Here is a 27,315-nt window from a genome sequence, read left to right as displayed (position 1 = left end):
GTACAGTTTGACATGTATATGCAGCTGGTTGTACGATTAAGTGCTGCAACTGTCTTTAACTCTTTTTTATAAACAAGTTATACTTGATGCTCACACTGACCAGCAGCCCCAGCAGTCTGTGCATCTAGCAGCCAGCTCTCACTATCATGTTAACATTTTTTAATCAATTTAACTATTATGGTAAATTCATGAAATCCTAAATATTGTAGCCCTAACTCATTAACCAGTGAGTCTTCTGAATCTTAACAGCTCCCTTAAGTATTTCATAGACCTTTAGGCAGTTAATTGTTAGCAAAGTCCCTTCTTGTGTTAAAGTGGCAGAAAGACATCCTCAGCAGTCATAACTGGTCAGCCTCTTGGGCCCCACTGTTGATTTGGTAAGATCAACATAGACCCCAATAGTTATCTAGTTGCAATCATTCTCATTTTCAGGTGACCTGAAGGTAATGAAGAGGAAGCAGGGGCTGTACTAACAAAACACTGCATCTGTTATCACATGGTTCTTTTTATTTTGAACCTGAGAAACAAGAGACAGCCTGAATACAAGCATCCAGCCCTACACACCACCTAACCAGGGGTCTGTTTCACAAAGCAGTTTCAATAAACTCTGAGTCTAATTCTGAACTGTGAGTTGATCTACTTTGAGATAGAAAACTCAGAGTTTTTGGTTTCAGAACAGCTGATTTGAGTTAGTTTAATCAGCTCAGAGTAGTTTCACCTGGAGTTAAGCATGTGCGGACCAACCATAAACAGCCATCATCAATGGAACCCAGGTTCAATGATGAACCATGGCCACAGAGTTTAGTTTTAGTTTAGACAACTTTATTTATCCCAATGAATAAGAGAGGAGAAAGGACGCGTTTGTCACCCTGATTCAAGCAGAAATTTGAATGCGCTCATTTGAAGAGTTCGAGCATGTTTTTAGAAAAAGAGAGCAACACAGCTGCAGCTGCAAGAGAGGGAGAGACAGCATGGGAGAACACTACTGCTCGGTCAGTGTGTTAGTATACATGTAGTCCTTTACAATCTCAATAACACAATGGGGACAACCCGTTTGAATTGAATAAATTAAACTTATCAATAAGTGCATAATAATTAGTTTAATTCATTTGATTTAGATGCAATCCTATGGGGCTGAAGCAAACTTAGCAGCAGCTAAGAATGAAATATAATAATTGTTTGTTCAAGCAGGTAAAATTTCAGCATAATCTCATGGAGGGTACCTTATTATTAACATTCTTTAAATTGTAGAGTAAATATTAGGTGGCTGTTTGACTGTGTAATGGTTTTATCCCAAAAATAATGCTGTTGTCACACACAGAAATGGCTTTCTCATCTCATCAATATCACATTCTGTTAAATACCTAAGCCCAGTTAAACTAACACAGACTTCTACTCAGCCAACAGAAAGAAGAGGAGAGTAATGCTACACCTTCACCCACGGGATCGTTGACAAAAGGATAGAAGTGAAAAAGGTCAGCATGCGCTGTGCCTGATGAACGACTGACTCTGATTTTTTAAATGAGACGGCTGAACAAATCTACGTCAAAACTGGCTTCTGACTGAATGAATGAGGAAATGAAATGGCGTGTGGCACTGAAAGAGGGCGGAGACACAGAAAAAGTAAAAGTTCAGTGAGAAAAACCTGCTCTCGACCAGGTTAGATCCAGAGACTCAGTTGTAAGAGACACAGAGTTTTAGTTACACCTCTTTGTGAAACAGGCTTCAGTTTCCCCTCTTTCTCAGGTTTGATTAACCTCCCTTTCTGAAACCGAAAACACAGAGTTTCCATTATTTCAGAGTTAATAGACTCTGAGTTTTCATCAAACCTGCTTTGTGAAACAGACCCCAGGGAGGCTTCATGTTTAGCTGGGTGCCAACAAAGACAGAAGTAGCGCAGTAACTGGAATGCTCCACTGATGTCCAAACCCTCACATGAGCCTGCAGTGTTTCCACAGAAACCATGATGTTCCCTCAGGACAGAGCTACAGAACAATGCTCTCATCCCCCTTCACAATCACTGGGTTCATTTGGTTACAATCATTTCCTCATCCAGGCTCAGACAACGTCCTACGCCAGCTCATTCTTTACCATCACAGATTTGACAAACACAGTTTTGTGAGGACATTTTTTAATATGAACTGTATTTGCTGAGTTTAACTTAAAAAGATAAAGAAAATCCTCTCCTCCTCAAGGAGTATCTTAAACATCAAACTTTGTAAAAGTATCGGGCTTTTAGGCTTGACCTCTCAGAGTAGCTGCCACATGGCAAAGGGAACAACTTGTTTATGTTATTTTCACGCTTTAACAAGTAGTGACAATAAGGCCACATAAAGTAGTGACAATCAGGTGATGTCTATCCAGAGGTCTTTGGTCAAAGATAAGCAGTTTTTCCATCAATTAAAAAGCGTTTCCAAGGAAACCACACGTGTGTCTGAAGCTCATACTCCTCGCCATCTTATAGCTCATAGGTTTGTTGCTCACAAACGCATCTTCTGACATCTTACTTTGGACCGGCACACCTGATGCCTCTGCCCGTGATGGCTGATGTTCAGGAATTGAAAGCCTGTTGAAGTGTTGAATTCTGTTTACACAACAGAAAGCTACTTTTCTGAAAATGTAAAAGCAAAATGAGATGATCTGATCGGGACAACCTGTATTTGCTGCTAATAAAAAAACAACTACTGCATTGTTTTTAGTGAATAAGATTTCAGACACAATGTCAGTAACATGGATGGACAGAAAAACACACAGGAGAAAGAAAGAAGCTTGCTGCATATTTACATTGTTATCAATCAATTGAAACTTTATGAAAAATAACTGTATCCTCAAAAATATATGAAACGCACATGTACATACAATAAGTAATGGGTTCAGTATTTTTGAAGGGGTGGGGAGCTCTGAGTCCTTCAAGAGGTATGATCGTTCTGTTCGCTGGATGAGGGCTCATTCCTTTCAGTTTGCTGTATTGAATCTCTGAGGCATGTTGCTCCATCCACTGCTAGTAAGACTTCTTCTGTCTCACTGTCGTCCTCCATCCCATCTGCACTGCAGTCTGACGCATCACTGTCACAGGAGCTGGATGTCTCATCTTCAAAATCAGTGTAAACCTCTGCCCCATGGAAGATGTACTGATTTGGTGCCTGAAACAGGTACTGGCCTGCTGGGGACAAAAGGGACAATTATCATGATGAAATAACATGAGCAGTTTCTTTGGCACCCCCCTTTACAGTGGATCACTTATGGTACGGCCACACCGGTCGTGAATTTGCGTCAAGATTACATATAAAGTCAATGCATAGACGTGTTTAGACGTCGATTTGCCCCAGTTGGACGCGTTGGACGCGCACCTTTGAAAGGTGACACTAATTACACTCTGTAAACTCAGTTTGTAGTTTGGTCTCCTGAAAGTGAGCAGACTGTGTTCCCCACAGCCCAGTGCTCTGAGACGTGTAACATTAGTGAATCCTGGTTCTGTCCTACCAGAGCTCATCTACCAACTCCAACCTCACCAAGCAGAGCTAACGTAACCTGGCTCTTCATTTTATTGATAGACTCTCAAGTTTGAACAGACCACTGCAGAATAACTGCTGACTGTAGGTTGGAAGCAACATTAGCACAAACACATTAACCTGGGTTTTAACCTTAATCTCAGGTTTTGGCCTTTGCTTCATGTTTTAGCCTTTAGCTTGTGTTTAGCCTTTAGCTCATGTTTTAGCCTTAAGACTGTGTTTAAGCCTTCAACCCGTGTTTTAGCCTTTAACTCGTGTTTTAGCCTTCAGCTCATGTTTTAGCCTTTAACTTGTGTTTTAGCCTTTAGCTCATGTGTTAGCCTTTAACTCGTGTTTTAGCCTTTAACTCGTGTTTTAGCCTTTAGCTCATGTTTTAGCCTGTAACTCGTGTTTTAGCCTTTAACTCGTGTTTTAGCCTTTAACTCGTGTTTGAGCCTTTCACTCATGTTTAAGCCTCTAACTCGTGTTTGAGCCTTTCACTCATGTTTTAGCCTTTAACTTGTGTTTTAGCCTTTAGCTCATGTTTTAGCCTTTAACTCGTGTTTTAGCCTTTAGCTCATGTTTTAGCCTTTAACTCATGTTTTAGCCTTTAGCTCATGTGTTAGCCTTTAACTCGTGTTTTAGCCTTCAGCTCATGTTTTAGCCTTTAACTCGTGTTTTAGCCTTTAACTCGTGTTTTAGCCTTTAACTAATGTTTTAGCCTTTAACTCATGTTTAAGCCTTTAACTCATGTTTTGGCCTTTAACTCGTGTTTTAGCCTTTAACTCATGTTTTAGCCTTTAACTCATGTTTTAGCCTTTAACTCTTGTTTTGGCCTTTAACTCGTGTTTTAGCCTTTAGCTCGTGTGTTAGCCTTTAACTCGTGTTTTAGCCTTTAACTCGTGTTTTAGCCTTTAGCTCATGTTTTAGCCTTTAACCCGTGTTTTAGCCTTTAACTCGTGTTTTAGCCTTTAACTCGTGTTTTAGCCTTTCACTCATGTTTTAGCCTTTAACTCATGTTTTGGCCTTTAACTCGTGTTTTAGCCCTAGTCGATGCTCTATCACAACTGTTTAGCTTTCCTCTGCCCTTTTGTCTGTCCGACAGTTAGGCTCCAGGTTCCATCATTACTTCAAAAGTAATAACAGAAATCGTTGTCAGCAGAGAAAAACACAGATCTCTCTTCTCTCTGATGAACTCTGTTGGTTGGTGTGGTGCCATCAACTCTTATTGCAGGACTCTATGTGAAGGATATAGATAGTAGAGTTGTCCTCCAGTTCTAAGTAGGGACTTATTTTGGTGGACATTGAACAGGCAAACATATAAAGGTGAGACTATTTCAAGACCACTTAAAAAAGACCTCACAGGGCTTTAGAAAACCACTCTGTCAGTCTTCAGCTTACCCTCCAGGTATTTGCTGATGGGACTTCTGTTGATCTGAGTAATCCAGCGGCGTCTATGATTTTCAGTGCTGGAGGTGTGGCTTCTCACTTTGACCCCCGCCTCTTCCAGTGCATCTTCTGCTGACGACTCTGGCGGCTCAGCTGTCTCTTTACTCGACCAGTGAGCATTTGGACAAGGCTTTGGAGGTGTTTCATTGTTGCTAGTGGCCTCTGTGATATTCAGGCCCTCTGTGTCCCCTGAACACGGAGTTTCTGAGTCTGTGATGTTTTGCTCCTGCTCCTCAGGTGTTGCGGCATTGTTTGGCAAGTCCTCACTTTGTAGCTGTTTGGGTAACCGTGGGGGTTTCTCCGTGATCTCAGAGAGTCTTTGAGTGTTGTAACAGATCTGCTCAAAGTCTCCACCCAACCGATGGCAGATCTCATTGACAATCACATCACAGTCACCAAGCAGCTCCACATCAAAGTTGAGGTGAGGCAGCTGTTCCCGGTTGATCAGAACCTGTGGCACTTTATGAGGAACAGAGTCTGGATGGGATGAAGCACAGAGTCATGTATCACATATGGAAGCTTAACACAAACAGACATCTTACACAAAAACAAGAACTTCTTCCTTCAAACAGAACATACTTGGGATGAGAGCAACTGGTCGCACTTTGAGTGAAGAGCCAATCACAATCAACAGGTCCACCTTGTCTTTGTCCTGCTTCATGGCTCTGTGGAACACCTCTGGAAGATTCTCTCCAAAGAAAACGATGTCAGGCTTCATGATGGCCAAAGGGATATCTGGACATTTAGGACAATGAGGGACGACCTGCAGGAAGTTCATTAAATCACAATCGTTACCAAATATTCAGTCTGTTAATGACACCACTCCTTCATAAATACTTCAAAGGGATTTGATGAACTTAATAAGTACAATATGAGCACCACCCTTCATGCTTTTATAGATACAAAGTTTAAAACCAAGGAAACACAACATGAGTAACTGCACACAGCTCTATTTTCATCTGTTATATTGCACATAGCTTTGTTTAATTCTGTTTTTCTCTGTTAGCCTGACCACTATCCACTTAAAGGTGATATTTTATTATTATTACAACCATCATTATCATTAGTAGTAGTAGTAGTAGTAGTAGTAGTATGATAAAATTAGTATGATTCTATTTATATCTCTTTATAGCCTTTTATATTTTGTATTTTAAATTTTGTTTAAGCTTGAAGTTGAACTTTAATTGACACTTTGTATATAGGTTTTATAAACAATTCTCTTTTGCACTGTTTTTAGTTTTGTTCATTCTTTCGTTTTCCACCGCTTATCTGGGTCTGGGTCGCGGGGGCAGCAGTGCCATCAGCCATAAGACCAATGACCCCTGTCCCTGGCCATGTCCGTGTCTACCAGTTCCCCTAGGGGGGTACCAAGGCTTTCCCAGGCCAGCCAAGAGATACAATCTCTCCACCGTGTCCTGGGTTTACCTGGGGTCTCCTCCCAGTTGGACATGACCAAAACACCTCCCTAGGGAGGCTTCCAGGAGGCATATTCACCAGATGCCCAAACCACCTCATCTGGCACCTCTCAATGCGGAGAAGCAGCAGCCCTACTCCGAGCCTCTCCCGGATGTCCGAGCTACGAACCCTATCCCTAAGGCTGAGCCCAGACACCCTACGGAGGAAACTCATTTCAGCCGCTTGTACCCGCGATCTTGTTCTTTCAGTCACAACCCACAGCTCGTGGTTATAGGTGAGGGTCGGACTGTAGATTGACTGGTAAATTGAGAGCCTTGCCTTGTGGCTCGACTCTCTCTTCACCACAACAGATCGGTATAGTGTCTGCATCACTGACACTAAATCAAGTTTTTTGAATTATATTGTACCGAATTGAAGTAGCACTCAAAACAATGCGTTTGCAAATAAAGAGGTTGGTTTCAGGTGGAAAGCTTCGAAAACTCTGAGGATAGCATTTAGCTTATAACTTGTCATTTCTTGCACAATACATAACTCATTTCTGTATTTTAGCAGTAAATCTCAAGCTTGACCCCCACATTTAGCTGCTCAGAGAAAAAAAAACACAGCAGCTCTGAAACCTTTGAAAGATTCAATGTGTTGGCTCATGAAATGCCCTGGGGCTTTAAAATCCTAGCACAGGAGAAGAGCTGCTTTTTTTATGGCTGTGTGGGTGAGATACTGTTAACACGCCCCCTTAAACAAACAAAGGTTGAACGAAAAAACTGAAAAATTAAACCAAAAAATTGTTAATTATTCTCTATTCTCACAGACATACACCTTTGTCAAACCATACACACATGTCCAATGTGTGTTCAGAGAAAACTCTTTCTCTAGAAGGACTTAACACAGTCCTTCAGATGTTCACCAAATGTTAATGATCCCAGATGCAGGGCTCCACAAATCCAACTATGTCCCAAAACACCTGCCAGTGTGCGAGAGTGGCACACATTGGCATTATTGACTTGTAACCATATTGAACAATATCAAAATGACCCAATTATTCTTTCCGTGTATGATAAGCTGAAGTGTGAAACATTAGGGAGAAGAAGTGAGGCCTTTATCCACGCTCTATTCAGCAGGTGTGCAAGTGAAACACAAGTTATTTGTTTCAACACTATATGTTTCATCTTTGATGTCTTTTCCCTGCAGTGAGGGAGCTGTATGTGTAGCTTCAGATGCAGTGTTGGGAAAGTTACTTTTATAAAGTAACTAGTTATAGTTAGTGCTGAGAAAATGTAATTAGTTACTTTACTAATTCCTAAATTATAAAAGTCACTAGTTACTTTACTTTACTTTAAAAAAATGTCGGTGGCTCAGTAACAGAAAGGTCAACTTTATCATTATAGCTACTATTTTTATGACATGTAGTGGAACCAGTGATGGGCACGATTAATCGATGATTGATTAATTGATCATTAAGAATTACGTTGATCACGTAAAATTCGATCGATCTAAGGTTACTAAAAACATGTGTCTAGTCAGTCAGTCAAGTATGTGTAATGAAGCAATGCAGCGACGATCACAGCGCGGAAGGATTTTGTCATATTGCAGGCAGATAATACAGCATCAGCGGGCTGTCGTAAGACAGTCCAGCCCCGCAGAGTTGAAAAAAACATGAAGAAAGCAAGGCGGAGTGTGGTGTGGGACCATTTCGAGCGGAAAAATGACGAGGTTTGCTGCAAACACTGCAATGCCGTGTACAAGTACAACACAACAACGACTCCAATGATGTACCACTTGAACCATGTACATCCTGAGATTAATGAATCTGCCGAGGCCTCTCAGACTCAACCTACAATCAACCACATGCTAGCAAGGAGGAACTGTGATGCAAAGCGTGCGGAGAAAATTACCCAAGGTATCTGCAAACTGATTGAGAAGGACATGCTGCCTCTAAGTATTGTCGACGGCAAAGGTTTTAGAGACTTAATCAACCTTGTTGAACCAGCATACCACATTCCGTCACGACGAAACGTCACCCGGCTCGTCGAAAGTCACTACGTGGAAGTAAAGCGGGAGCTATTAAAAAAGTTATCCATAGCTGTCAGGGTTGCCATAACCACAGACTGCTGGACCGCTTTAACAGCCGAGAGCTACATCACCATCACCTGCCATTACATCGGTGAAGACTGGCAAGTTAACTCAGCGGTCCTGCTCACCGAAAGCCTGCCGGGCCGACATACAGCCGACACGCTGGCTGAGAAGCTGAATGAAGCTGTGCAGCAGTGGGGACTTGACGGTCGAGTTCTCGCATGCTCGATAATGCTGCCAATATTGTGGCTGCAAACAACCCGACCAGAGTGAGCTGGATAACCATTGCCTGCTTTGCACACACTCTCCAGCTGGCAATAAATGACGGATTTGCACTGCATCTCCATCGGGTCATCTCTGCAGCTGGCAAACTTGTTAGCCACTTCAATCACAGCACCGTGGCGAGTAATGCGCTACGAAAAAAACAGGAGAAAATAGGACTCCCAACGCACAGGCTTATACAATCTTGTGAGACAAGGTGGAACTCTGTGTGCGAGATGTTCGATCGGCTGGTGAAGCAGCGGTGGGCTGTTGTGGCTGTCCTGTCGGATCGGGGGGTAACCAGGCTTCAAGATGCCCGGGTCCTGGAGCTGAAGGATGAGCACCGGCAGCTGATGGAGGACACGCAGCCTGTGCTGGCAGCTCTCAAGTGTGCCACTACAGTCATGTCTGGAGAGAAGGACGTCTCCATTTCCAGCACATATCCCATCACGTTCGGCCTCATCAACAACCACCTTATGAGCAGAGAAGGAGACGGGCCAAGAGTCACCGAGTTCAAGTCAAAAGTGCGGTCTTCCCTCAGCAAACGAATGAATTTAAGCTCAAATAATTGAATATTAAAATATTTAATTTATCTATAAATTTTTTAACACTTGGTTTCCGTTAAAAAAAGATAATTATGGCTGTGACAGAGAGGACCTTATTACTTTTAGTCAACACAAAATACCTATAATTTGTGTATTCAATTTAGACATATATTTTCTGATTATTGATTGCGATCTCTCCTCGTATATATTTCGCAGATTCAGTCTGATGATATTCTGTCATCTGCCCCCATGATCGCATCAATGCTGGACCCTCGTCACAAGCACCTGGGCTTTCTAACGCCAACACAGAGAGTGACTGCAAATGGGACACTGGCTTCACTGGGAGAGGCAGTGGATGCGGGTGAAGTTGATGTCCTGGAGGCTCAGGGAGCTGGGGAAACATCGCCCGACACACACGTCATCTCTGGAGCTGCGGCGGCAGCTCCTGCCTCTGCTATGGCACTGCTCCTCGGGGAGCAATACTCCGCCACCGGCGACACTCGCATCGACTCAGAAGTTCAGAGCTTTTTGAGAGAGACTCCTCCACCCCTGGATTGTAACCCTACAGACTGGTGGAAAGTGAAGGGAGGGAGGTTTCCAAGGCTGGCTAAGTTAGCGCGACAATATCTCTGCATCCCCGCTACTTGGGTCCCTTCAGAGCGGGTGTTTTCAGCAGCGGGTCTGACTGTCACCAGGCTGCGCTCGCGCCTCACCCCAGAACACGTTGACATGCTCATCTTCCTTAACAAGAATCAGTTGACAGGATTAACTGTACTTTGGAATATCACCAGCCATAGCAGTTATTTGAGTCACTTTTTTCTTTGCTATTAGGTCCTAGGTTAATAGGTAAAATTGTGACGGATTATGTTTTGTTTTTTCTAATTCTCTCGGCGGGTGCATTTGTTGAAATTACATTTTGGGAAACGAACTCATTCCCTCAGAATATAGCTTGGATCATAATGTTTTCTTTCTACATTAATGTCTTTTTGAGTTATTTCTAGAAGATGCTCATTTGTGTTTAATGATGCAGCAGTGACGTTTGTCGAAGCGTCTTATTTAAAGCTGTGGGCCGCGGTGCGGCCTTTACGAGTGCGCAGCACAACTTTTTGTTTAAGAGTATGTCATATTTAAGATGACTGTTGTTGAGAAGTTAACTCATCATTGAATAAATATTTCTATGAGGAAAAAAGACGTTTTTTGTCTAATTTCTGCCATTCGTATAAAAACAATAACAAAAAACGATCAAATCGATGATTGATCTTAAATTTATCAGATTAATCGATCAGGGGACTCTCTAAAAATGCCCATCACTAAGTGGAACAATAAAACACAACAAATAGATTAAGAAATATTGACAGGAATATTTATTTTTGTAAACCAGAATTGCTCTCATTTGGCAGTGTAACAGTGACTAGTTTCTTTGTCGTGTGTTTCGTGGTCAGGTGCTTTAAAAGATTGGCATTGCTGGATAAACGTTTCTGCCCTGGGCAGAGTTTGCATTTCACAACAATGTTTTTGTCGTCTGCCTTTACCTCCACAAATTCAAAATAATGGTTGTACTTCCATCCTGCAAAGCTGGCACCGCTGCCTTCCATTGTAGATGGTTGTAAGGTACTCATCTGAGGCCTATATCACAAAGCGCGGTCAACTTATCCGCGGTAACTCACATCTATCCAGGATTGAGTAACCGTAACATAGGCAATCAGGATAATCGATAGCACGACGCGAGTTATCAACACGATAACTCAACCCAGGATTGACTCATCGAGAGCCGTGAACGCGCACATAAAAGAGGAGGGCTCAGAGGCAGCTGACCAATCACAATCATGAACGAGAAAAAAAAGAAAAAGAAAGCCCGCTGAAGAGCAGCGGCTGATAATGCAGCAATACGAGGAGGAGAGAAGCAATTACTCGGTAAGGGGGGACACGGTAGCAGCAGCCAACCGCAGGCAAAATGCATGGCAACGCATAACGGACTGTGTAAATGCCTAAGTTACTCATCAGTGGCTCAGTATGAGAGTGATCACACTTCTAAATCTCATAAAATAATAAATGCTACTGTGCAAATGACTTGCGTGTATTCCAATTATCATGTCATTCTCCCAGATGTAATCCTCCTGGAGTCAGAAGAACATGGGAGCAGATAAAAAACAAATACAAGAACATCATCACGTCTGATAAGTCTGTTTCAAGCAGTGGCGATTGCTCTAAGACTACAAGGGAAGCTCAGCTTCCCCTAAAATGTTCCCAAAAAAGTGGTGATATGTTCTGCTGTGTGTACATTTCATTGACAAAATATTCGCTAGAATTCCTTCATCTTTTGTTCAGAATCAGCTACCTATCACAGGTAACTGACTCCACCTCCTTCTCATTCATCCTGGGATCGCTATGAATTCGTCCCTAAGTTGCGTGAGGGCAGCAGCCAACACGGGATGTCGTAAACTTGCTCAGCCGCTCCTCATCCCCGACAGAGTACATGTAGCTGCCCGTGGCAAAGAACCGCAGGGCGATGCACAATGTCTGTGGGACAGTCAGTGCACCGCTCCTGTGGGTTGCACAGGCAATGTACGGCTCTAATATTTCTCAGAGGTAGAGTAGTCCAGGCCGTCAGAACCTATACCTCTCATACAGCGAATCATCGCTTTGATCCAGTGGATCTGATCGATCTTTAAACACCCTTTCTCTTCGTAAAGCTCTTCTTACAACTTGTGTGCCTCTGTCCACCGGGTTCGGGAGAAAAGGGCAGGCCATCGTTTCTGAGAAGCCGATTGGTCGGTGGGAGGGGCTTTTTATAGGATCTGATTCAACCTCCAACTTATCCTGCTCCAGAGCAGGATATCCGTTCAGAGTAGGTCACCATGGTGATCTACTCTGATAAAAAAGGAACCGGCTTCGGGCTATCGGTAATCAAGAGTTAACCCTGAAGTTATCTCGCTAAGACACTAATCCTGCTTCGTGATACAGGCCTCTGCTCGCTGCTGCTCATCTTGTCGTGTTTGTTTACTGTTTGTGTGCGCGCTTGATCATACTTATGTCTGTGTGTGTGCAGCAGCATGGGCCCGCCCAACTCTGTTTCTGATTGGCTTACCGTCAACAGTTCCCCTGTGTTAACCAATCATCACTAGCACTCGCTTTCTCAGCAGCAAGATTCATGTAAGTGTGAGAGCTCGCCGCTCCTCGTCCATGCATTTGTGAGAGGAGGAGGAGGAACGGGGAGTGCTTCATTATAACGCAACTAACGCAACTAACGCACCTATTTAATTCAAAGGAACTATAACGGCACTACAGAACGACAAAGGTAACGCGTTTCGTTAGAAGTTACAGAGAAAAGTAGTTTTGTTAGGTAACGTAATGAAAAATAATCATTACTTCCCAACACTGTTCAGATGTGACATAATCAGTTTATTTACAGACACACTGTCTGAGTCTCTGAGGTGATATGATTTATGACATTCACATTCATACACATTTAGAGTGCTTGCACTGATGTCATAATTTGGGTAGTTACCCTGATGTGCGGCCATATTGGAGGTATATGAATGTAAACACTGAATGGACGGAGATAGAAGTGCATACGAGGAGCTAGCCTCTTCATCATCATCCACCCAAAGGTTGAAAACAGATGTTACGACAGTGTTTCCCCTACCATCATTGGGTGTATACATGACGTCCGGTCTTTCTGCAGCCAGCCTCAAGAGGATTCTCACCAAACAGCAACTTTTAGTACTTCTGCATAGGCTTCATTTTTACTGACCAGATGTTGCCCCTTGATCTATACTTTGTTTTATTTAATATAAAAGACTAAATAGCCTTATGTTGTTTATCTAATTTTCATGATGGGATGTCGTTCGTACATCGTTGGGTTCACATTTCTCCTCGTGTAACTTCACCGTGTGCAAAAGTGCAGTGATCTTGAGCGCACAGTGAATTTCCGCTCCAACACGTTCACAGACACACAAACGCGTGCGCGCATTTACACACACAAGCAAGTCCGTATAGCGGACAGAGAGCTGGAGAAACACCACAAGAAACATTTTTCCTGCGTTTCCCCCGAAAAGATGCAACACTCGCAATATATACCTGCAAGCTCAGTTTGTTCTGTGTGAGAGTGCCTCAAACATGGCCGATTTCGAGTTGATGACATCACATGAAAATACTCTATACTAGGGCTGTCCTTCATACACCTGGACAGTTGGGTCTTCATGTATTTTCATTCACTAGTTGCTCCAAACCCTAGTAATACAAATGTTGTTGCAGGCAGAACAGCCAGCCATAGAAAAATTCCATTTAACCAGCCCATAGGATGCTGGTTAAATGGTTCTTATGTGAAGGATTCTTCATCAAACTACCATGAAACACTTCATACTGCCTTGGAGCTTTGATGATCCAACATTACAACCATTATACTAATCAAGCGCCACTAAATAACATATGATGGATAAATACCTGGTTGAAGATGTCTTCCCGTACAGCCTCACAGTCCACTTTTTGTTTGCATACGAGACAGGATGCTGTAGCAAAAGAGCCTGGAAGACAAAGTAGTTTATGACTTTTGACTATTACTACAGGCTGAGCTTCATCTAAAAAAATGCTCCACCACCAACCATGGCACTGGATAATCTTCTGCACTCCTGCTACTTGTTCCAATGTATCTATGTTTTGCGTGTAGTTGCGCAGTAGTTTCCCCTGCTTATCCAGCATCGATATAAATCTGTGGCAAGGTGATGGTTGGAACTGTCCGGGGTATATCTCCTGAAAGAAGAAAGGAGGGTGTTTACAACATAGCTTTCTCTGGGTGTACACCTGGTTGGTTGAAAAAAACAACAACTTTAATCCAGGTCACTTGCAGCAGCAGTCAAAAAAACAAGGTTGAGAGGACACTAGACTCCTATATGAAACTTTTCCTGAGAGTGTATCTCAAAACACTAATTTCCTCGATGAAGACAATGCTCTTAAGGAACGCATCTTTTTATAATCACACCCCTACTCTCTCTATTTGCACAGTTAAAGTGGTAAGAGCGTGATTTATACATGTCATGACGATTTCAGGAGAAGTTGACTACAGCTGACTAATGTTTCCAATCAAATAACCCACCCAGGATTCTGGCTCTATGCATGCACAAAGCCTTAACGCATTTCGATAGCAGTCACTATGAGAGAACATGGTACTTAACCCCGTGAAGGGACACTGAACAAGTAGAAAATAATATCAAAGCTTGTGAGTCTGTCTTATCCCCTCCCCTCTGCACCCCTGTACTCAGTACTCCAGTAGTATCAAATTAATTTAAAATGTCAAAAACATTGTTGGAGAGTGTGACTCTGACTCTGTTACTCTTTCTCCAACTTCTGTGTAGTGTTTTTTTATTTGTAAAATGTGCAAAAAAACAGATTTAATATCACACAAATGTGCCTTTTTAAGGGTTGGTAATTGATTTTGGATGCATTATCATCATCATTATCATCATCTACTTAATATGCACCTGCTTTAATAAGGAGACAATGTACAAACCTTTGCAAACTTGAAAAATGGACGTGGGTCTCGTCTGAAGTACTCAATGTCAAACATAGCCTGAGGATCTGGAAGATCAGGAAAATCTACAGCAAGTCGGGCATATATCCCATCCCTGGAGCGAAAGTCTGGTATCCCACAAGAAACAGACACCTACCAAGAAAAGCACATTTCCACTTATGTTGATATGTGATTAAATAGCATTAATACTTTTATGACACTCCAACCATTGATTCAAAACCAAATGGTGTGGTTAAAAACACATACCCCTGCACCAGTCAGTACCAGGATCCTTTTACTTTCATGAAGCAGTTTAACCACATCATCTAGGGTATTGATATCTTTCCGCTTTTTTCTTTTCGGAGGATCTGAGATGTTGATGATGATCTGCCACAACGTCATGTCATCCAGGTCAGGGGGAAGCACAGCCTCAGGCAGCAGATCCCGCAGGATGGTCCTGGGATCCGTCTCTCTGATGTGTTGCTGGATCAAACTGTAGGAACCTGGACAAAAGTACAAAAACTATTGTCTCAGCAAAGCTCCCCCCTTACTCATGACACCGTCTACATTTCCCTAAAACTAAAAGGATGATGTTATGAAAGTAAAAGGGTGTGGCAGGTTAAGTTGCCGTTGGTGTCTCATAGTTACGGTGTTAGACCTAATTGCGGTTGAGGGGTCCAGTCACTGGAGCTCGCATGGGAGAACCGGTCCTCCTCCTCGTTGATGTGCTCCGGTGTGTCAGCCAAACCGTTTGGAGGGAGATCCTCACGTGCCATGAAATCTAAACAGAAAGCAAAAGTGGGAAATAAAACAGGGCTAACTTTAGAACCACCGCGTTTGGTGTTAGCAGGACCTGACTTAAAGATAAATCGCAAAACTCCTCCGACCTACGTCTCGGACTATTTAATCGCTGTTTTGGGTTGTAAACATAGGAAAAGTTCGGAAATGGTTATCGGGGACCCAGCGTCCCGTCAATAAAACTCCACGGTCTAAGCCCCGGTTCTTACCAGCTCGTTCCTCGGTTGTTTTAAGTGTCTCGTTGTCCTCTACCGTCCCCGTATGCGGCTTGGAGTCCGGTAGCGGTAGTCCATTGTTGTCTTCACCCAGCGCTCCTGGGGCCTCCTCTACCGCCTTCCCCGGCTTGGCTTCCTTATCCACAGGCTGTATACAATCTACCGCCGTTTTTCGGCTCTCCGTGACCTCTGAGGCACATGAGACTTGGTCTGCTTTGGGTACTTTGTATTCGGAGTTCGTCGCTGGACCGATTTTCGACCTCTTTTTGGCGGGTCCCTCTGTTTCAGAGGAGCCTGGGAAGGCTTTTCCGGGACTGCTTTCCCCGTCCGCCATCTTCAGACGCAGATAGAGCGAGCGGAGAAGTACAGCAGCAGCACTCAGCCCCGGACAGCTGGCTCATTTACATACATCATATGACTGCTTCGTCTTCTTCTTCTCATTTCCCGGCACACTGGACGCAGCCAGAGCACGCTGCTGCCACAGAACTGTAACCCGAGAAACCGGAGCATCTCGGTTTACCCGGTCAACCCCTCTAACGGTTTTGTATGATACAGTCTATGGTTAAACCCCACATTACTCATTTTTCAAGAGACACCTGCCTGTGGAGCTATCCAGGGGAGGTGTAACACTTTATGTGACAACCAACGAATGGCTATTTTACCATGAACGTTTTTAATTGTATAGTTTTAGCAAGTCAGTTGGTTAATATAGAATGTTTGTGAAAGGTAATTCCCCCCCAAAAAAAACTGTCCGAGGAGGATAGACTAGATTTTTGCAATTTCGTTGCACTGCTTGCAATGACAAATAAAGTTCTATTCTATTCTATTCTATTCTATTCTATTATTTTCTATGCCAATTTAAAAAAAGTGAAAAAAAAAACCCACGAAAACGAGATTAAAAATACATCAAAATAATAATATTTTTTATGCCAAATTTATGAGGTAGTGTGCTAAATAGATTAATGACATTAACAGTCAACAACAAGATACTTAACTAGGGCAAAATAAAATATATAGTTCAAAGTATACCCTGCTATTTTGTGGGTATCTCCAAGAGATGTAAACAGCTATAGTTACCACCTCTTGCAGTTCTGACTTTTAAGTCTAATTATTATTAGTATCTTTTAATTTTGCCTTTTATGTCATAGCTTTTACTTTTTATCTTGTGGATTTAATTTTCATCTCGTAATTTCAACTTTAATCTCACAGTTTGGACTCTTCATCTTGTAATTTTACCATTCTCCTGCATGCTTTTTTTTTTTTTTTTTAGCTTTTTTAAGTCTCTGAACATAAACATAAATACATATTTTTAGGGCAAATCTCACTGATGGAAACCATCATCCATAGCAGACTTAGTGGAGCCAAATGCAAAACTGACAGTGGTCCTGTTTAAGAAAACAAAAATTATTTTATTATTATTATTTTTTTAGGTGTGTTAACAAAAGGTAAAGACTGTTGTGGATGTTAACTAGTTTTAAAACACACTGCAACTTGTTTATTAATAGCAGACTTAAAAATTTGCAGAAAGAAGTCAATCGTTCACTTGGTCCTGAAAAAAAAGGTTTCCCTTAGAGCCAATTAGATAATCAGTCACTATGCTTGTCAAATGCTTATCAAAGTGTTTGTTGATCGCGCGCGCGCGAGCGCGCGCGATTGTGGGCGGGGCCTTGTGCATGGGCAAACAGCGTCTCTTGCAGCCAACAGCTGTGCTATAAAACATTCAACAGCTGTTGTCGTCCACAGAGTTTAGCATGGAGTCGCTTTTGAAGAACACAAAGGAGAACTTGGAGGACTACTATGGGTTACTGGGCTGTGATGAATTATCCTCGGTAAGTTCGCAATAATGGTCAGCTGATTTTTCTGTTGAGTCACTCACTCTCTCGAGCGTGACATGAGAAAAACAAGGAAAAATCAGAGAAGGGAAATGAGGGAGGCCGATCTCCTTTTTGTACAACAGTGAAAATGTAATAAAAAATAACTGATTGAAAGCCTTCATATGAGCCGGAAGGCTCCGCCTCCGTTAGCTAGGACAGACCCTGATCATTTGACATTATTTAACACACAGTTTACCCAGCACACGGCAGTCCTGACATGTTCTCACACACCGCCCTCTGCTGCTTTAAATGCCGTCACGTAGGATTCAGGGGGAGCTGGAGGAAAGGATTGTTGAGACGGCTTGACGAGCAGCAGTCACTCAGATTACCCCCATAGCTGATACCTGCGTTTCTCGGTATGGTCCGTTTGTCCATACGATGATTCAGATGCTGAGGTGTAAGCATGAAGGCCCAGGGGCATCGTAAAGGGGGCAGCTTCAGACCCCGCCACAAAGGAGGCCCACAGAGCATGTACGAGCACCTTTTCCCTTTGACCAGGGGCACTATTGACATAAAGCCTACATAATGTATAAATAAGTATAGGCTATGCACACTATACATACACTAATGGCCAAAATTTTTACAACAGACAATTTTCCCAGTTTTTAATTGAAACACAGGCAGCTGACACTGTCCGTCAAATAACTTCACTGATAAGTGTTAAATTGCCAGAGGTTCAAGTTCCTGTGAGGAGTTTTTAAGTGATGTTTAAAAAGCCTTTTTTGTAGATAAATGTCTGATCCTAATCTACACTTCAAAATGAGATGATCAGCACCAATATAGGTTTTCCTGAGTGCTGTTTCTCTCAGCTTCCCGATGGGGTCAGACAGGACTGGATTGATTTACAGGCAGTGGCGATTGCTCTAAGACTGCAAGAGAAGCTCAGCTTCCCCTAAAATATCCCCCAAACAAGTGGTGATATGTTCTGCTGTGTGAACATTTCATTGATAAAATCTGAGCTAGAATTCCTTCATATTTTGTTCAGAATCAGCTCCTATCACAGGTAACTGGCTCCACCTCCTTCTCATTCATCCCTGCAGCGTCTCAGCGCTTTAACACAGTCGGACGCTGAGCGTCTTCTGACTTTAGCGGGGAAGCGTAGAGTGGGTTGTTCCACTGTGGAAACTGGACAGTCATTGGATAAACGCTGGGCTTTGTCCCCGCCCATCGGACGCTCAGCGTCTCTGGGGGTCTATGAGGCAGTGGGCTGGCCTGGACGCTGGGCTTCTGCATGATGATTGGATGATCTGTCTGAGGCCGAATCCCTTTGTGATTGACAGTGAAATGAGCCAGTCAGTGATCTTGAAGTATAACCCTCCACCGGAGCATCTTCTCAGTTTTACATTCAGTTGTTCTGGACTGATCCGGAGACTTTATTGATCCCCAGCGAGTTTACCTTTCTTAAAAACGTTGAGCATTGTGTTTAAAGATTCTCTCTCTTTTCTCCAATAAGCAGCTACAGCTACAGCTGGGGAGCTTCTCCCCCTGTCACTCACACTTACAGCCTGTGATAGTCTCACGTAGCAGCTCCAGCTGCTAACAAGCTGACACGGAGGGTAGAATTTACCTTTAAATAAATAAACAAATTTATGATGTAGGCCGGAAAAAATGAGCTTCTCCTCCTTGACTGACCAGCAGCCGCCACTGCTGTGAGGGAAGGTATGCTGTAAGGGGTCAGAGATATGATTCTAAGCAAACAATAAAATCTTAAAATGGACCCTATAAGCCACTGGAAGCCAGTGAAGAGAGGCCAGGACGGGAGAGACAAGCTCTCGTCCATGAGTTCCTGTTAGGAGGTGAACAGCAGCATTTTGGAGAGGAGACAGGCAGGCCTGGCTAACTGTTCACAGCAGCCATCCAGGGGAGTTGAAAAAGCCCAAATATCTTTTGGTACAGGACCTTAGAGCCTGTGTGTGACACAGTGGGTCAGCTGTCTCTCAATGAAAAGGTTCAGCGCTCAGATTGATGTGGGTATTGTACCTTGATGACCTGACAAAACTAAGTGTTTTGGGCGTTTTGTTGAGGAGTGTTACCCACTGTGTCCTTTCTGTATTTACACTTAAATGTGTCCTAATGCTGTGTCAAATTGATAAAACATCAACTGATGGTGGATTCCCTCAATCGAATGTCTCATGTTAACCAAAGGTTATTTATGTAATCTGTTATCTTTCAGATGGAACAGATTCTCAACGAGTACAGGATTCGAGCCTTGGCGTGTCACCCAGACAAAAACCTGCAGAACCCAGGAGCAGGTAGATATGGAGCATTTCTATGGAACAAATAAGAAAATAAAAAATCATATATTTATATATATTGACCTGATAGTCAGTTTTGGTGCTTTGCAGCATGTTTTCTCACATGTGGGTTGCATATGTAGGGGAGAATGGGGTAATGTGAGACACTTTTCTACATTTGCTTCTCTCCATTTGAGCTGAAATGATAAATCAGTAAAATGTACACATTTCCCATTAATTCAGGATGTTTCCTAGCAATGGAAATTATCAGAGCATATTTAGGACAAAGGGCAGTGAAAATATAATTGTTTTAAAAAAAGTGGTCTTGTGTCTCATTTTACCCCAGCTCAGGGGTAAACTAAGACAGACCAGAGAAATCAAGGGGGTAAAGTGAACCAGCTGGTGGTAAACTGATCTACTTACTTTTTCCACTCTGAAACAACCATAAGAACACACATTGTAACAATAAAAATCCTGACAGCTAGCTTGACAACCACACATTCCTCAACTAATATCAGACTGGTAACAGAATCATGTGGTTTGGTCAATAAAGCACTTTTTTTTTTACAAACACTTCAAAGTAACTGAAAAAAAAATCAAATTCAACATACAAAGTTAAAAGTATTAACTTCATATATTTCAAAATAACCTTCCTTCAGATCAAAATCCTGACAGTGATAGGTGGACTGGTAAGAGGAGAGGTTAAGGCATCCTGTTATAGCCCAGTCATTGTTCTGTTGTAAGCTAACTTTAAGCTAGAGCTACCTTTGGCAAATATGGTGGTTTTGGGCAACATGTCTCAGTCATTTTGGGGTTGGTTGTCAAATTGGACAACTAGAAGAGAACCAGAAGAAGAAGTTTGAAATAAGATTGACATGAAAACAGAGGGTCTTCTTATCAGCAGTTGTCAAAATGACATTTTGACTTGATTTTAACTGGAAAAAGGGTAGTTCAAAGGAGAGGAGGAAGAGAGAAGACATGGTCAGGAATTCTGAAAGAAAAATAGAACATAGCCATGGTGCACCTGACATGATGCTGAGGGCAGTGAGGCAGGTGATGCCAGCTCATAAATCAATGAGGAGTACTGCAGAGGACGTTCATGTCAACTACTGTAGCTCAACTCATCACTAAGAAATTCACAGGCTTCTTAAAGCGGCATCCTTACTTTGAGAGATCTCAGAAAACCAGACGCAACAAGCTTCGCCAGAGCTTGTGCTTTCAACAAGGAGTGTGTCAAGTCTTTTTTGACAATCTGGAAAAAGAGTTAGGATTAGTTTTTAAGTAATTAATGATTTTTTAAGTAAAAATAACATTTTTCAAGCTCATTGATAGATGTTTTACTTTTCCTGACTTCAGTGTTCTCTTCCAAGGAAAAAAAGAACAATAACCATAATTTCATCCTTGTTTTATTAGTTGCAAAATCTAGAATCACATCTTCTCCCATCTTATCACACTCTGTTTGTTTGCCTGTGACTCTGCACTGACATTAGATATGAAAATGACATGAACGCAAAATACTTGCCTGAGAATTTGGTCTTTCATCTGGTACACATTTCTTTTTAATCTGATGTACTGATTCAGAGAAATTCAAAATAGTGTGAGAAGTGTGACAACAAGCCCTGGTCTCCCCTAATATTGCATTAAAATATGTTTATAACTAAATGTTATGGTGCCTCATAGTGTCCCACTTTACCCCACCCCCACAATTTTTGAAAAAAACAACCTCTTTTAGCAATTTAGGCTCATCTTCAGCTAGCATCATCACATGGCTTTATATGTTGATAGTTCATCAACAAATATGGTTCGAGTTTTTGTACCTGAATCAACTTGCTTTGGCAAAACAGTTGATTCAGTTGACAGCAAGAAAATTTACTTTAACGCGCAAAAATATATATATATCTATTAAAAAACATGCTTACCACAGCACCATGAGGTCCTCTCCTTCATGGCCAGGGGAAATGGGAGGGGCTTGAAAACATAATGTTCACATGACCACAAATGTGTTCTGTTGCCGAGATACAGGGGGTGTCTCATATTCCTGGTGTCTCACATAACCCCGTTCTCCCCTACATAACTAGCTTAAAGTCCTCACACTAGCTTTAAGTCAAATGCGTCAAGTGAGGGGAACCATCCTGGAGTCCAAACAAAATCAGTCTTAACTTTTTTTGCTAGTTAGTCGTGTCTCAATCAGAATATTTGGGGTTCAGTCTCAGATCCCACAGTCCACATGTGGAAGTGTATGAGACAGTTCAGCTTCACACCTAGAACTGCTCCAGGTCCACGCCATCAGTGTGTGAATGGGGTTAGTTTCTGCTGTCAGGCCTTTATAAAGCAGCCAGTGAATGTCTCTTGGCCGTCCTCGGACGAGCCTTCTGTGGTTGATTCCAGTCATCCCAGTCTTCCATGCATCGGGCCACTTCACTAGTGCTTTGAGTTCCTGCATCCTCTTTTAGTACCTTCACACAGGTTAATGTGGGGCGTCCTCGTGACCGGTGCCCATTTGTTGGTTCCCATAGAACCAATTCGGAGGCTGACCGTTCGCTGTGCCTTTGGCAGTGTCCTGCAAGTCTCATCCTCCTGGCAGCTACTTTGTCGCTCACCCTTGGCATTCCTGTTTGCAGGATATTGTTGGGTACATGTGTGTCCTGGCTTATGTTCAGTACTACACACAGCATCCTGCTGTAGCACCTGTTTAAAGACTTCTGCAGGGTCGACTTCAGGGTTCAGCATTCACTGCCACAGAGTGGAACAGATTCCACTGTAGCAAAGAAGAAGCTTAGAATGTGATGTAAAAGTGCTTTGGGTGGACCGAGGACCTGAGGAACATGTTTCAATCACAAAGAAGACAAATTGCTGGATGTCTTCCATCGATGCTCTTTGTTAACTGTGTCACAATTTTTGTCTTTGTTGGATTAGTTAGCGGGGTACACTGTGTCGTGCTGCTATGTCATCATACCATTGTAGCTGACGTGGCTATCAGCATCCAGCTGATACCTACCAAGAAGGGCACAGTTGGCTGTGGAAACTTGGCTGTGGAAGCCCCGTTTCCACCAAGTGGTCTGGTTTGGATCAGTACAGTATGGTATGGGTTGGCTCAGTTAAGCCTCGCCCTGTTTGTGTTTCCACATTCAACCGTGCGCCCTCGTGGTAGGCGGTGTGTAAGCTGGATGCCGTTCGCTGCGTCAGTTAAATAAAAGCATGACACCATAGCAGCCTGACAAAGTGTACCTGAGGGGCAACATCCGGTCAGTAAAAATAAAGCCTCTGCCGAAGCGCCAGTGGCTGACTGGGACTGAAAAACACTCCTGGACTTTGACTGGACCCGGCCCACAACAATGGGACACGTCCCCTACGCCAGAGTTTTTATGGCATTAAAAACATATTTACAGCCTGGTTCAAAAATGGCTTGGGTCTGAAACGCTGATTTCACTATCAGCACACACTGTACGGTTAGTGAATTTTTTCTTTCCCTGCAGTTAAGAAGTTATGAGGATCATTTGATTTTCCAATCAGAGACTCTGCTCAGGTCATGTGACTGCCGGGTGCCCTGTAGCTGCTTGAAGAACAACTCACAGCCTGCGTCTTACTAAATGTGGCTGCGTCGGATTGGCTTCATTTCACAGTTTCAGGAACAGACGTGTGACATCACGGAGGCTACATTCATGTTTTATACAGTCTGTGAGTGTACCCCACTAATAAATCCAACGAAGGAGAAATGCAACAAAGTAAAACAGAGGGCAACGATGAAGATATCTCTGTCATCTGTTTGCGCGACATAAAGGACATTAACCTAGACTCCCTCTCCTCCTGCATCGCAACCATGACACGCCAGACAGCAAGACGACATTGAAAAATACAATGCAACAATCGTTGTGGTGCTCCGATGATCTTAGGATGGTTAAGCGGCGCTCACAATAGCTGCGGCTAACTGCTCTCCCAACCAGTGCGTTGAAAACAGACTTATAGACGATCTTAAGACCAGATATAACAGACACAAACTGCTCCGGATAGAACAGGAGGTCACACAGAGCGTTACTGCTGATTTTATTAACTCGCACAACATCCTGATGGACATAGCAAGAGGTTATAGTTAACAACATCGTTAAGGACAGCTGCATTATTCTGATCACCGAATCTTGGCTAAACTCATTCGTACTGGACTCGGCTATCGAGCTTGCCGGCTACATAGCACATCAGCAGGACACACATATATATATATATATATATATATATATATATATATATATATATATATATATGTATATATATATATATATATATATATATATATATATATATATATATAATTTTTCACAAAAGGTATTTTTACACAATAGGTATACAGATTGAGTAGTACACAGCCTGCTTCCTTTTCTGTATCATGTATTAGCATTTATATGTGTGTGCATTTATGTGTGTAAGGGTATATTTATATGCATATGAGAGATACTCTTTCACCTTTTTAGACAGTGCTGCAGCCTCACAGCAAGAGGGTCCCTGGTTTGGTTCATGTTCTCTCCATGCATGCGTGGGTTCTCTCTGGGTACTCCGGCTTCCTACCACAGTCCAAAAACATGCTCATCAGGTTAACTGAACACTCTAAATTGCCATAGGTGTGAGTGTGTGTGTGAATGGATGTCTGTCTCTGTGTCAGCCCTGTGACTGACTGGTGACCAGTCCAGGGTGTACCCCGCCTCTCACCCAATGACAGCTGGGATAGGCTCCAGCCACCCGCAACCCTGAACAGGATAAGTGGTTCAGAAAATGAATGAATGAATGAGTAAATGCTCACATATTATTAATACTCCACAGTTATCCCTTCTCATGGATCTATGGTACTCCTTTCTTTCACGTTGATGAAAGCACAGCCCATCCCTGACTCCAAGTCTTTTTTTTCCCACAGTTGAAGAATTCCAGAAGTTACAGGAAGCCAAAGACATTTTATGCGACTACACCAAAAGGAAAAACTACGACCTTTGGAGGAGAAGTGGTGTTGCTGTTTCATTTCATGACTGGCAAGCTCTGAACCATTCTGTTAAAACTGTATGTACCACACGTGTGCATTTTCAGACATCATGTCAAACTTCTTGTTGTTTCTAAGAACCTGCTCTCCGTTTGTAGTCCATGCACTGGGCTGTGAAGAACAAGAAGGAGCCAATGTTGGAGGCCTCAGAGGTAGAACTTCCTGCCACTCCACAAGCAATGATGTGTCCACGTGAGGCCTGGCAGTCCTCCAGTGAGTCTATAAGAAACCGTTTCTGACACCGGTTACTCCAAGTTTACATCACATAGGGCTCTAATTTCGTAGACCAGGCGCAAGCACAGGCGCACCTGCCCTGCGCCGGCCTTCGCTGCACGGACAGGGTGTGACCGGCGCACTTTGCAAGTTCCCTGCAGTGCCAAGAGAGGCGCAGTCAAGGTGCAGAGGAGCACAGAGCTGTGCGTCCACGCCTCCCTCCGTGCAAATGGCAGAGAGGGAGGAGAAAAGCGGTGAGAAACACAGCCAAGCGCTGTTTTCACCAATCAAATGGGCGCCTCTCCTCGCCTTTAAATGCCCTGCAGCCGAGGGGCAGCGTCTGATTGGTCTGACTGATCCCCAGCACCGCGGGAACAGTGTGCCGGTAGCGGAGACGGTCAGAGCTGCTGTCCCTGCAGTAGGAGAATGGACAGTGGGGCACATCGGAGGACACAAGCGCGTGACCGTGTGGGCCAGCTCCCGGGACAGATGTAATCTGTTCCTTTGTCATTAATAGGAGTACAAAATGAAGAGGCAGTAACACAGCTGGCTTATCCATTCAGAATACTTTTGATCCACCAGCACTCCTGGTTTGTCATCACCAAATAGCAGAACCTTTGGTGATATACTGTATACTCTCCCAGTGTCTCCACCTCATCCTCCTTACAATAATGTACTCCATCTTTTTAGATCAGGTTAAAAATGAAGACTAAAACAGAGAAATATGGGAAATCACGGGTAAATCCTGAGTGACAAACATTTATTTTGTCTCTTTTTTCTTCGTCTTTTCTCTCCCTCTTTTCTTTGAATTAAATGAAATGAGAGAACCAGATATACTCAGTATCAGATGTTAAGGCTGTTTATTGTTTAATTGTAAGATGTGCATCAAACTTCCAGCTGCCGTCAGGTTAACTTTCCATTATGACAAACGGCTTTAATCTGACATCAGATGTGACGGGACAGTTAATATAGATATAAATGTATATGCTGGTTCAGACAGTTACATTAAATAGTGATTACTGTGATTGTTTATTGCATTAAAATGTGTCTGACACTCTGGAAACCTGCCTCTGGCGCTTTGTTGACATGAGCCCACATGTGCGCCTGTCACCAAATTACAGCTGAGGAGGGTGCGCTTCTTTGCACAGAGAATAGACCACGTTAGAGCTGGCGAGCTTTCAGTGCACTTTCTGCACTGTTTTTGGCACGAAATTGTCACTGCGCCAACATGAAACTGCTGACACCTCCCCCTGGTGCGCCATCAACTCCCCCTGGCGCCCCGTCACACCCATCTCTCCGCAGATGGTCAACCAAATTGTCAAATTGGCAGCGCACGGCGGTGCGCCACACGAAATTAACACTGCGCGGGGTGCGCTAGGCTTGCGCCCCCTGCACTGGACCACGAAATTAGAGCCCTTCGTGTTTATTGGCTGCAAGCAGTCTTTTCTACTCTTCAGTTGCCCTTAACTGTATGAACTGACTTTTAACACGTTTTTTTTCTTTCAAGGTGATCAGTGGCGCCCACTCTCCCCCTGGGTCTCTGATTCATCATCCAGCCTGCTGCAAAAGTTTAGAAATTATGAAATATAAAAAGATGACTAGTGTAAACAGTAACACTTCATGTCAGATCTATCTGTGAGGCCATAAGGTGTAATATCCCTATGTTTGGCCCAGTTCACCGGCACTCAGTGATTCCTGACACTGGCTTAGCTTTTATGTAAATCGTATTCTTTGGTGGCTTTCTGTGATTAAAAACAACAACATCCTTTGGCCTGTATAGTTTTCATCCATGTCCAAGTAAAACAGTGAACTTCCATTAGCCCCACATGGGCTTTTCGTGCAGCACAGTTACTACTGTTGTGGTTTTGATTATTCAGTCTTTTGTCAATTTCTTTGATTTTGACCATTTTTTCCCCCCTGAAAACCTTCCTCAGAGGTTTTTCTCCATGTTGTCCTGACAGCATCACTCAGCTGCTGTGGATCTGTGGCTCAACATCATGATGAGGATCTCCTGTTCCTCCACATCCCAAAGGAGCTCTACTGGACTGAGATCAGGGGACTGTGTGGGCACTTCATGGTGCTCCTCTCTGTGTCAGTGACTCAGAGTTTGTGTTCTGTTTCAAACTAATAAACGTCATAATAAGCATATAGAAAACAAACAAATGAACAGCGTCATAAAAGAAGACATATTTAATTCAAGTCATAACAGGCCTTCAA

General features: G+C 43.0%; 2 protein-coding genes and 1 pseudogene across 3 annotated transcripts; 2 read left to right on the top strand and 1 right to left on the bottom strand.

Annotated features, from left to right (window-relative positions):
• Nucleotides 1-656: 656 nt before the first annotated feature.
• On the bottom strand, nt 657-16,173 carry sirt1 (sirtuin 1). 2 transcript variants are annotated; one of them, XM_074675647.1, is made up of 9 exons: nt 15,749-16,173; nt 15,400-15,522; nt 15,009-15,244; nt 14,742-14,894; nt 13,837-13,984; nt 13,679-13,758; nt 5,520-5,703; nt 4,893-5,417; nt 657-3,160 (listed from the first exon to the last, which is right to left on the bottom strand). In XM_074675647.1, exons 1-9 carry the CDS (start codon nt 16,086-16,088, stop codon nt 2,910-2,912), a joined length of 2,040 nt encoding a protein of 679 aa, XP_074531748.1. In that variant the 5' UTR covers nt 16,089-16,173; the 3' UTR covers nt 657-2,909. The 2 variants fall into 2 exon arrangements, with proteins under 2 accessions (XP_074531748.1, XP_074531747.1); XM_074675646.1 differs by having other exon boundaries at nt 658-3,163; nt 15,749-16,172.
• Nucleotides 8,010-9,329, top strand: LOC141795158 (E3 SUMO-protein ligase ZBED1-like; annotated as a pseudogene).
• Nucleotides 16,174-17,400: 1,227 nt separating the features above from the next.
• dnajc12 (DnaJ (Hsp40) homolog, subfamily C, member 12) lies at nt 17,401-27,048 on the top strand. The gene is made up of 5 exons (XM_074675652.1): nt 17,401-17,583; nt 19,802-19,880; nt 24,766-24,905; nt 24,984-25,098; nt 26,606-27,048. The coding sequence occupies exons 1-5, from the start codon at nt 17,506-17,508 to the stop codon at nt 26,686-26,688; spliced, it is 495 nt and encodes a 164-aa protein (XP_074531753.1). The 5' UTR covers nt 17,401-17,505; the 3' UTR covers nt 26,689-27,048.
• Nucleotides 27,049-27,315: the final 267 nt, after the last annotated feature.

Source organism: Halichoeres trimaculatus, unplaced genomic scaffold (assembly GCF_033239565.1).
Source record: "Halichoeres trimaculatus isolate MK-OKI-2021-1 unplaced genomic scaffold, fHalTri1.1 fHalTri1_scaffold_8, whole genome shotgun sequence".
In the NCBI taxonomy this organism is placed as follows: Eukaryota; Metazoa; Chordata; class Actinopteri; order Labriformes; family Labridae; genus Halichoeres; species Halichoeres trimaculatus.
Note: the sequence above shows the minus strand (reverse complement) of the source record. Positions and strands in the feature narration are given on the sequence as shown.

Bases quoted from the DNA above. Each gene is read 5' to 3' on its own strand.
- sirt1 (XM_074675646.1), bottom strand. From the start codon at position 16,088: ATGGCGGACGGGGAAAGCAGTCCCGGAAAAGCCTTCCCAGGCTCCTCT. The intron at 15,523-15,748 runs GTAAGAACCGGG...CTTTCTGTTTAG, and splicing joins AACAACCGAGGAACGAGCTG to ATTTCATGGCACGTGAGGAT. The intron at 13,985-14,741 runs GTTTGTACATTG...TTCTTCTTTCAG, and splicing joins CATTTTTCAAGTTTGCAAAG to GAGATATACCCCGGACAGTT.
- dnajc12 (XM_074675652.1), top strand. From the start codon at position 17,506: ATGGAGTCGCTTTTGAAGAACACAAAGGAGAACTTGGAGGACTACTAT. The intron at 17,584-19,801 runs GTAAGTTCGCAA...GTTATCTTTCAG, and splicing joins GCTGTGATGAATTATCCTCG to ATGGAACAGATTCTCAACGA. The intron at 19,881-24,765 runs GTAGATATGGAG...TTTTTCCCACAG, and splicing joins CCTGCAGAACCCAGGAGCAG to TTGAAGAATTCCAGAAGTTA.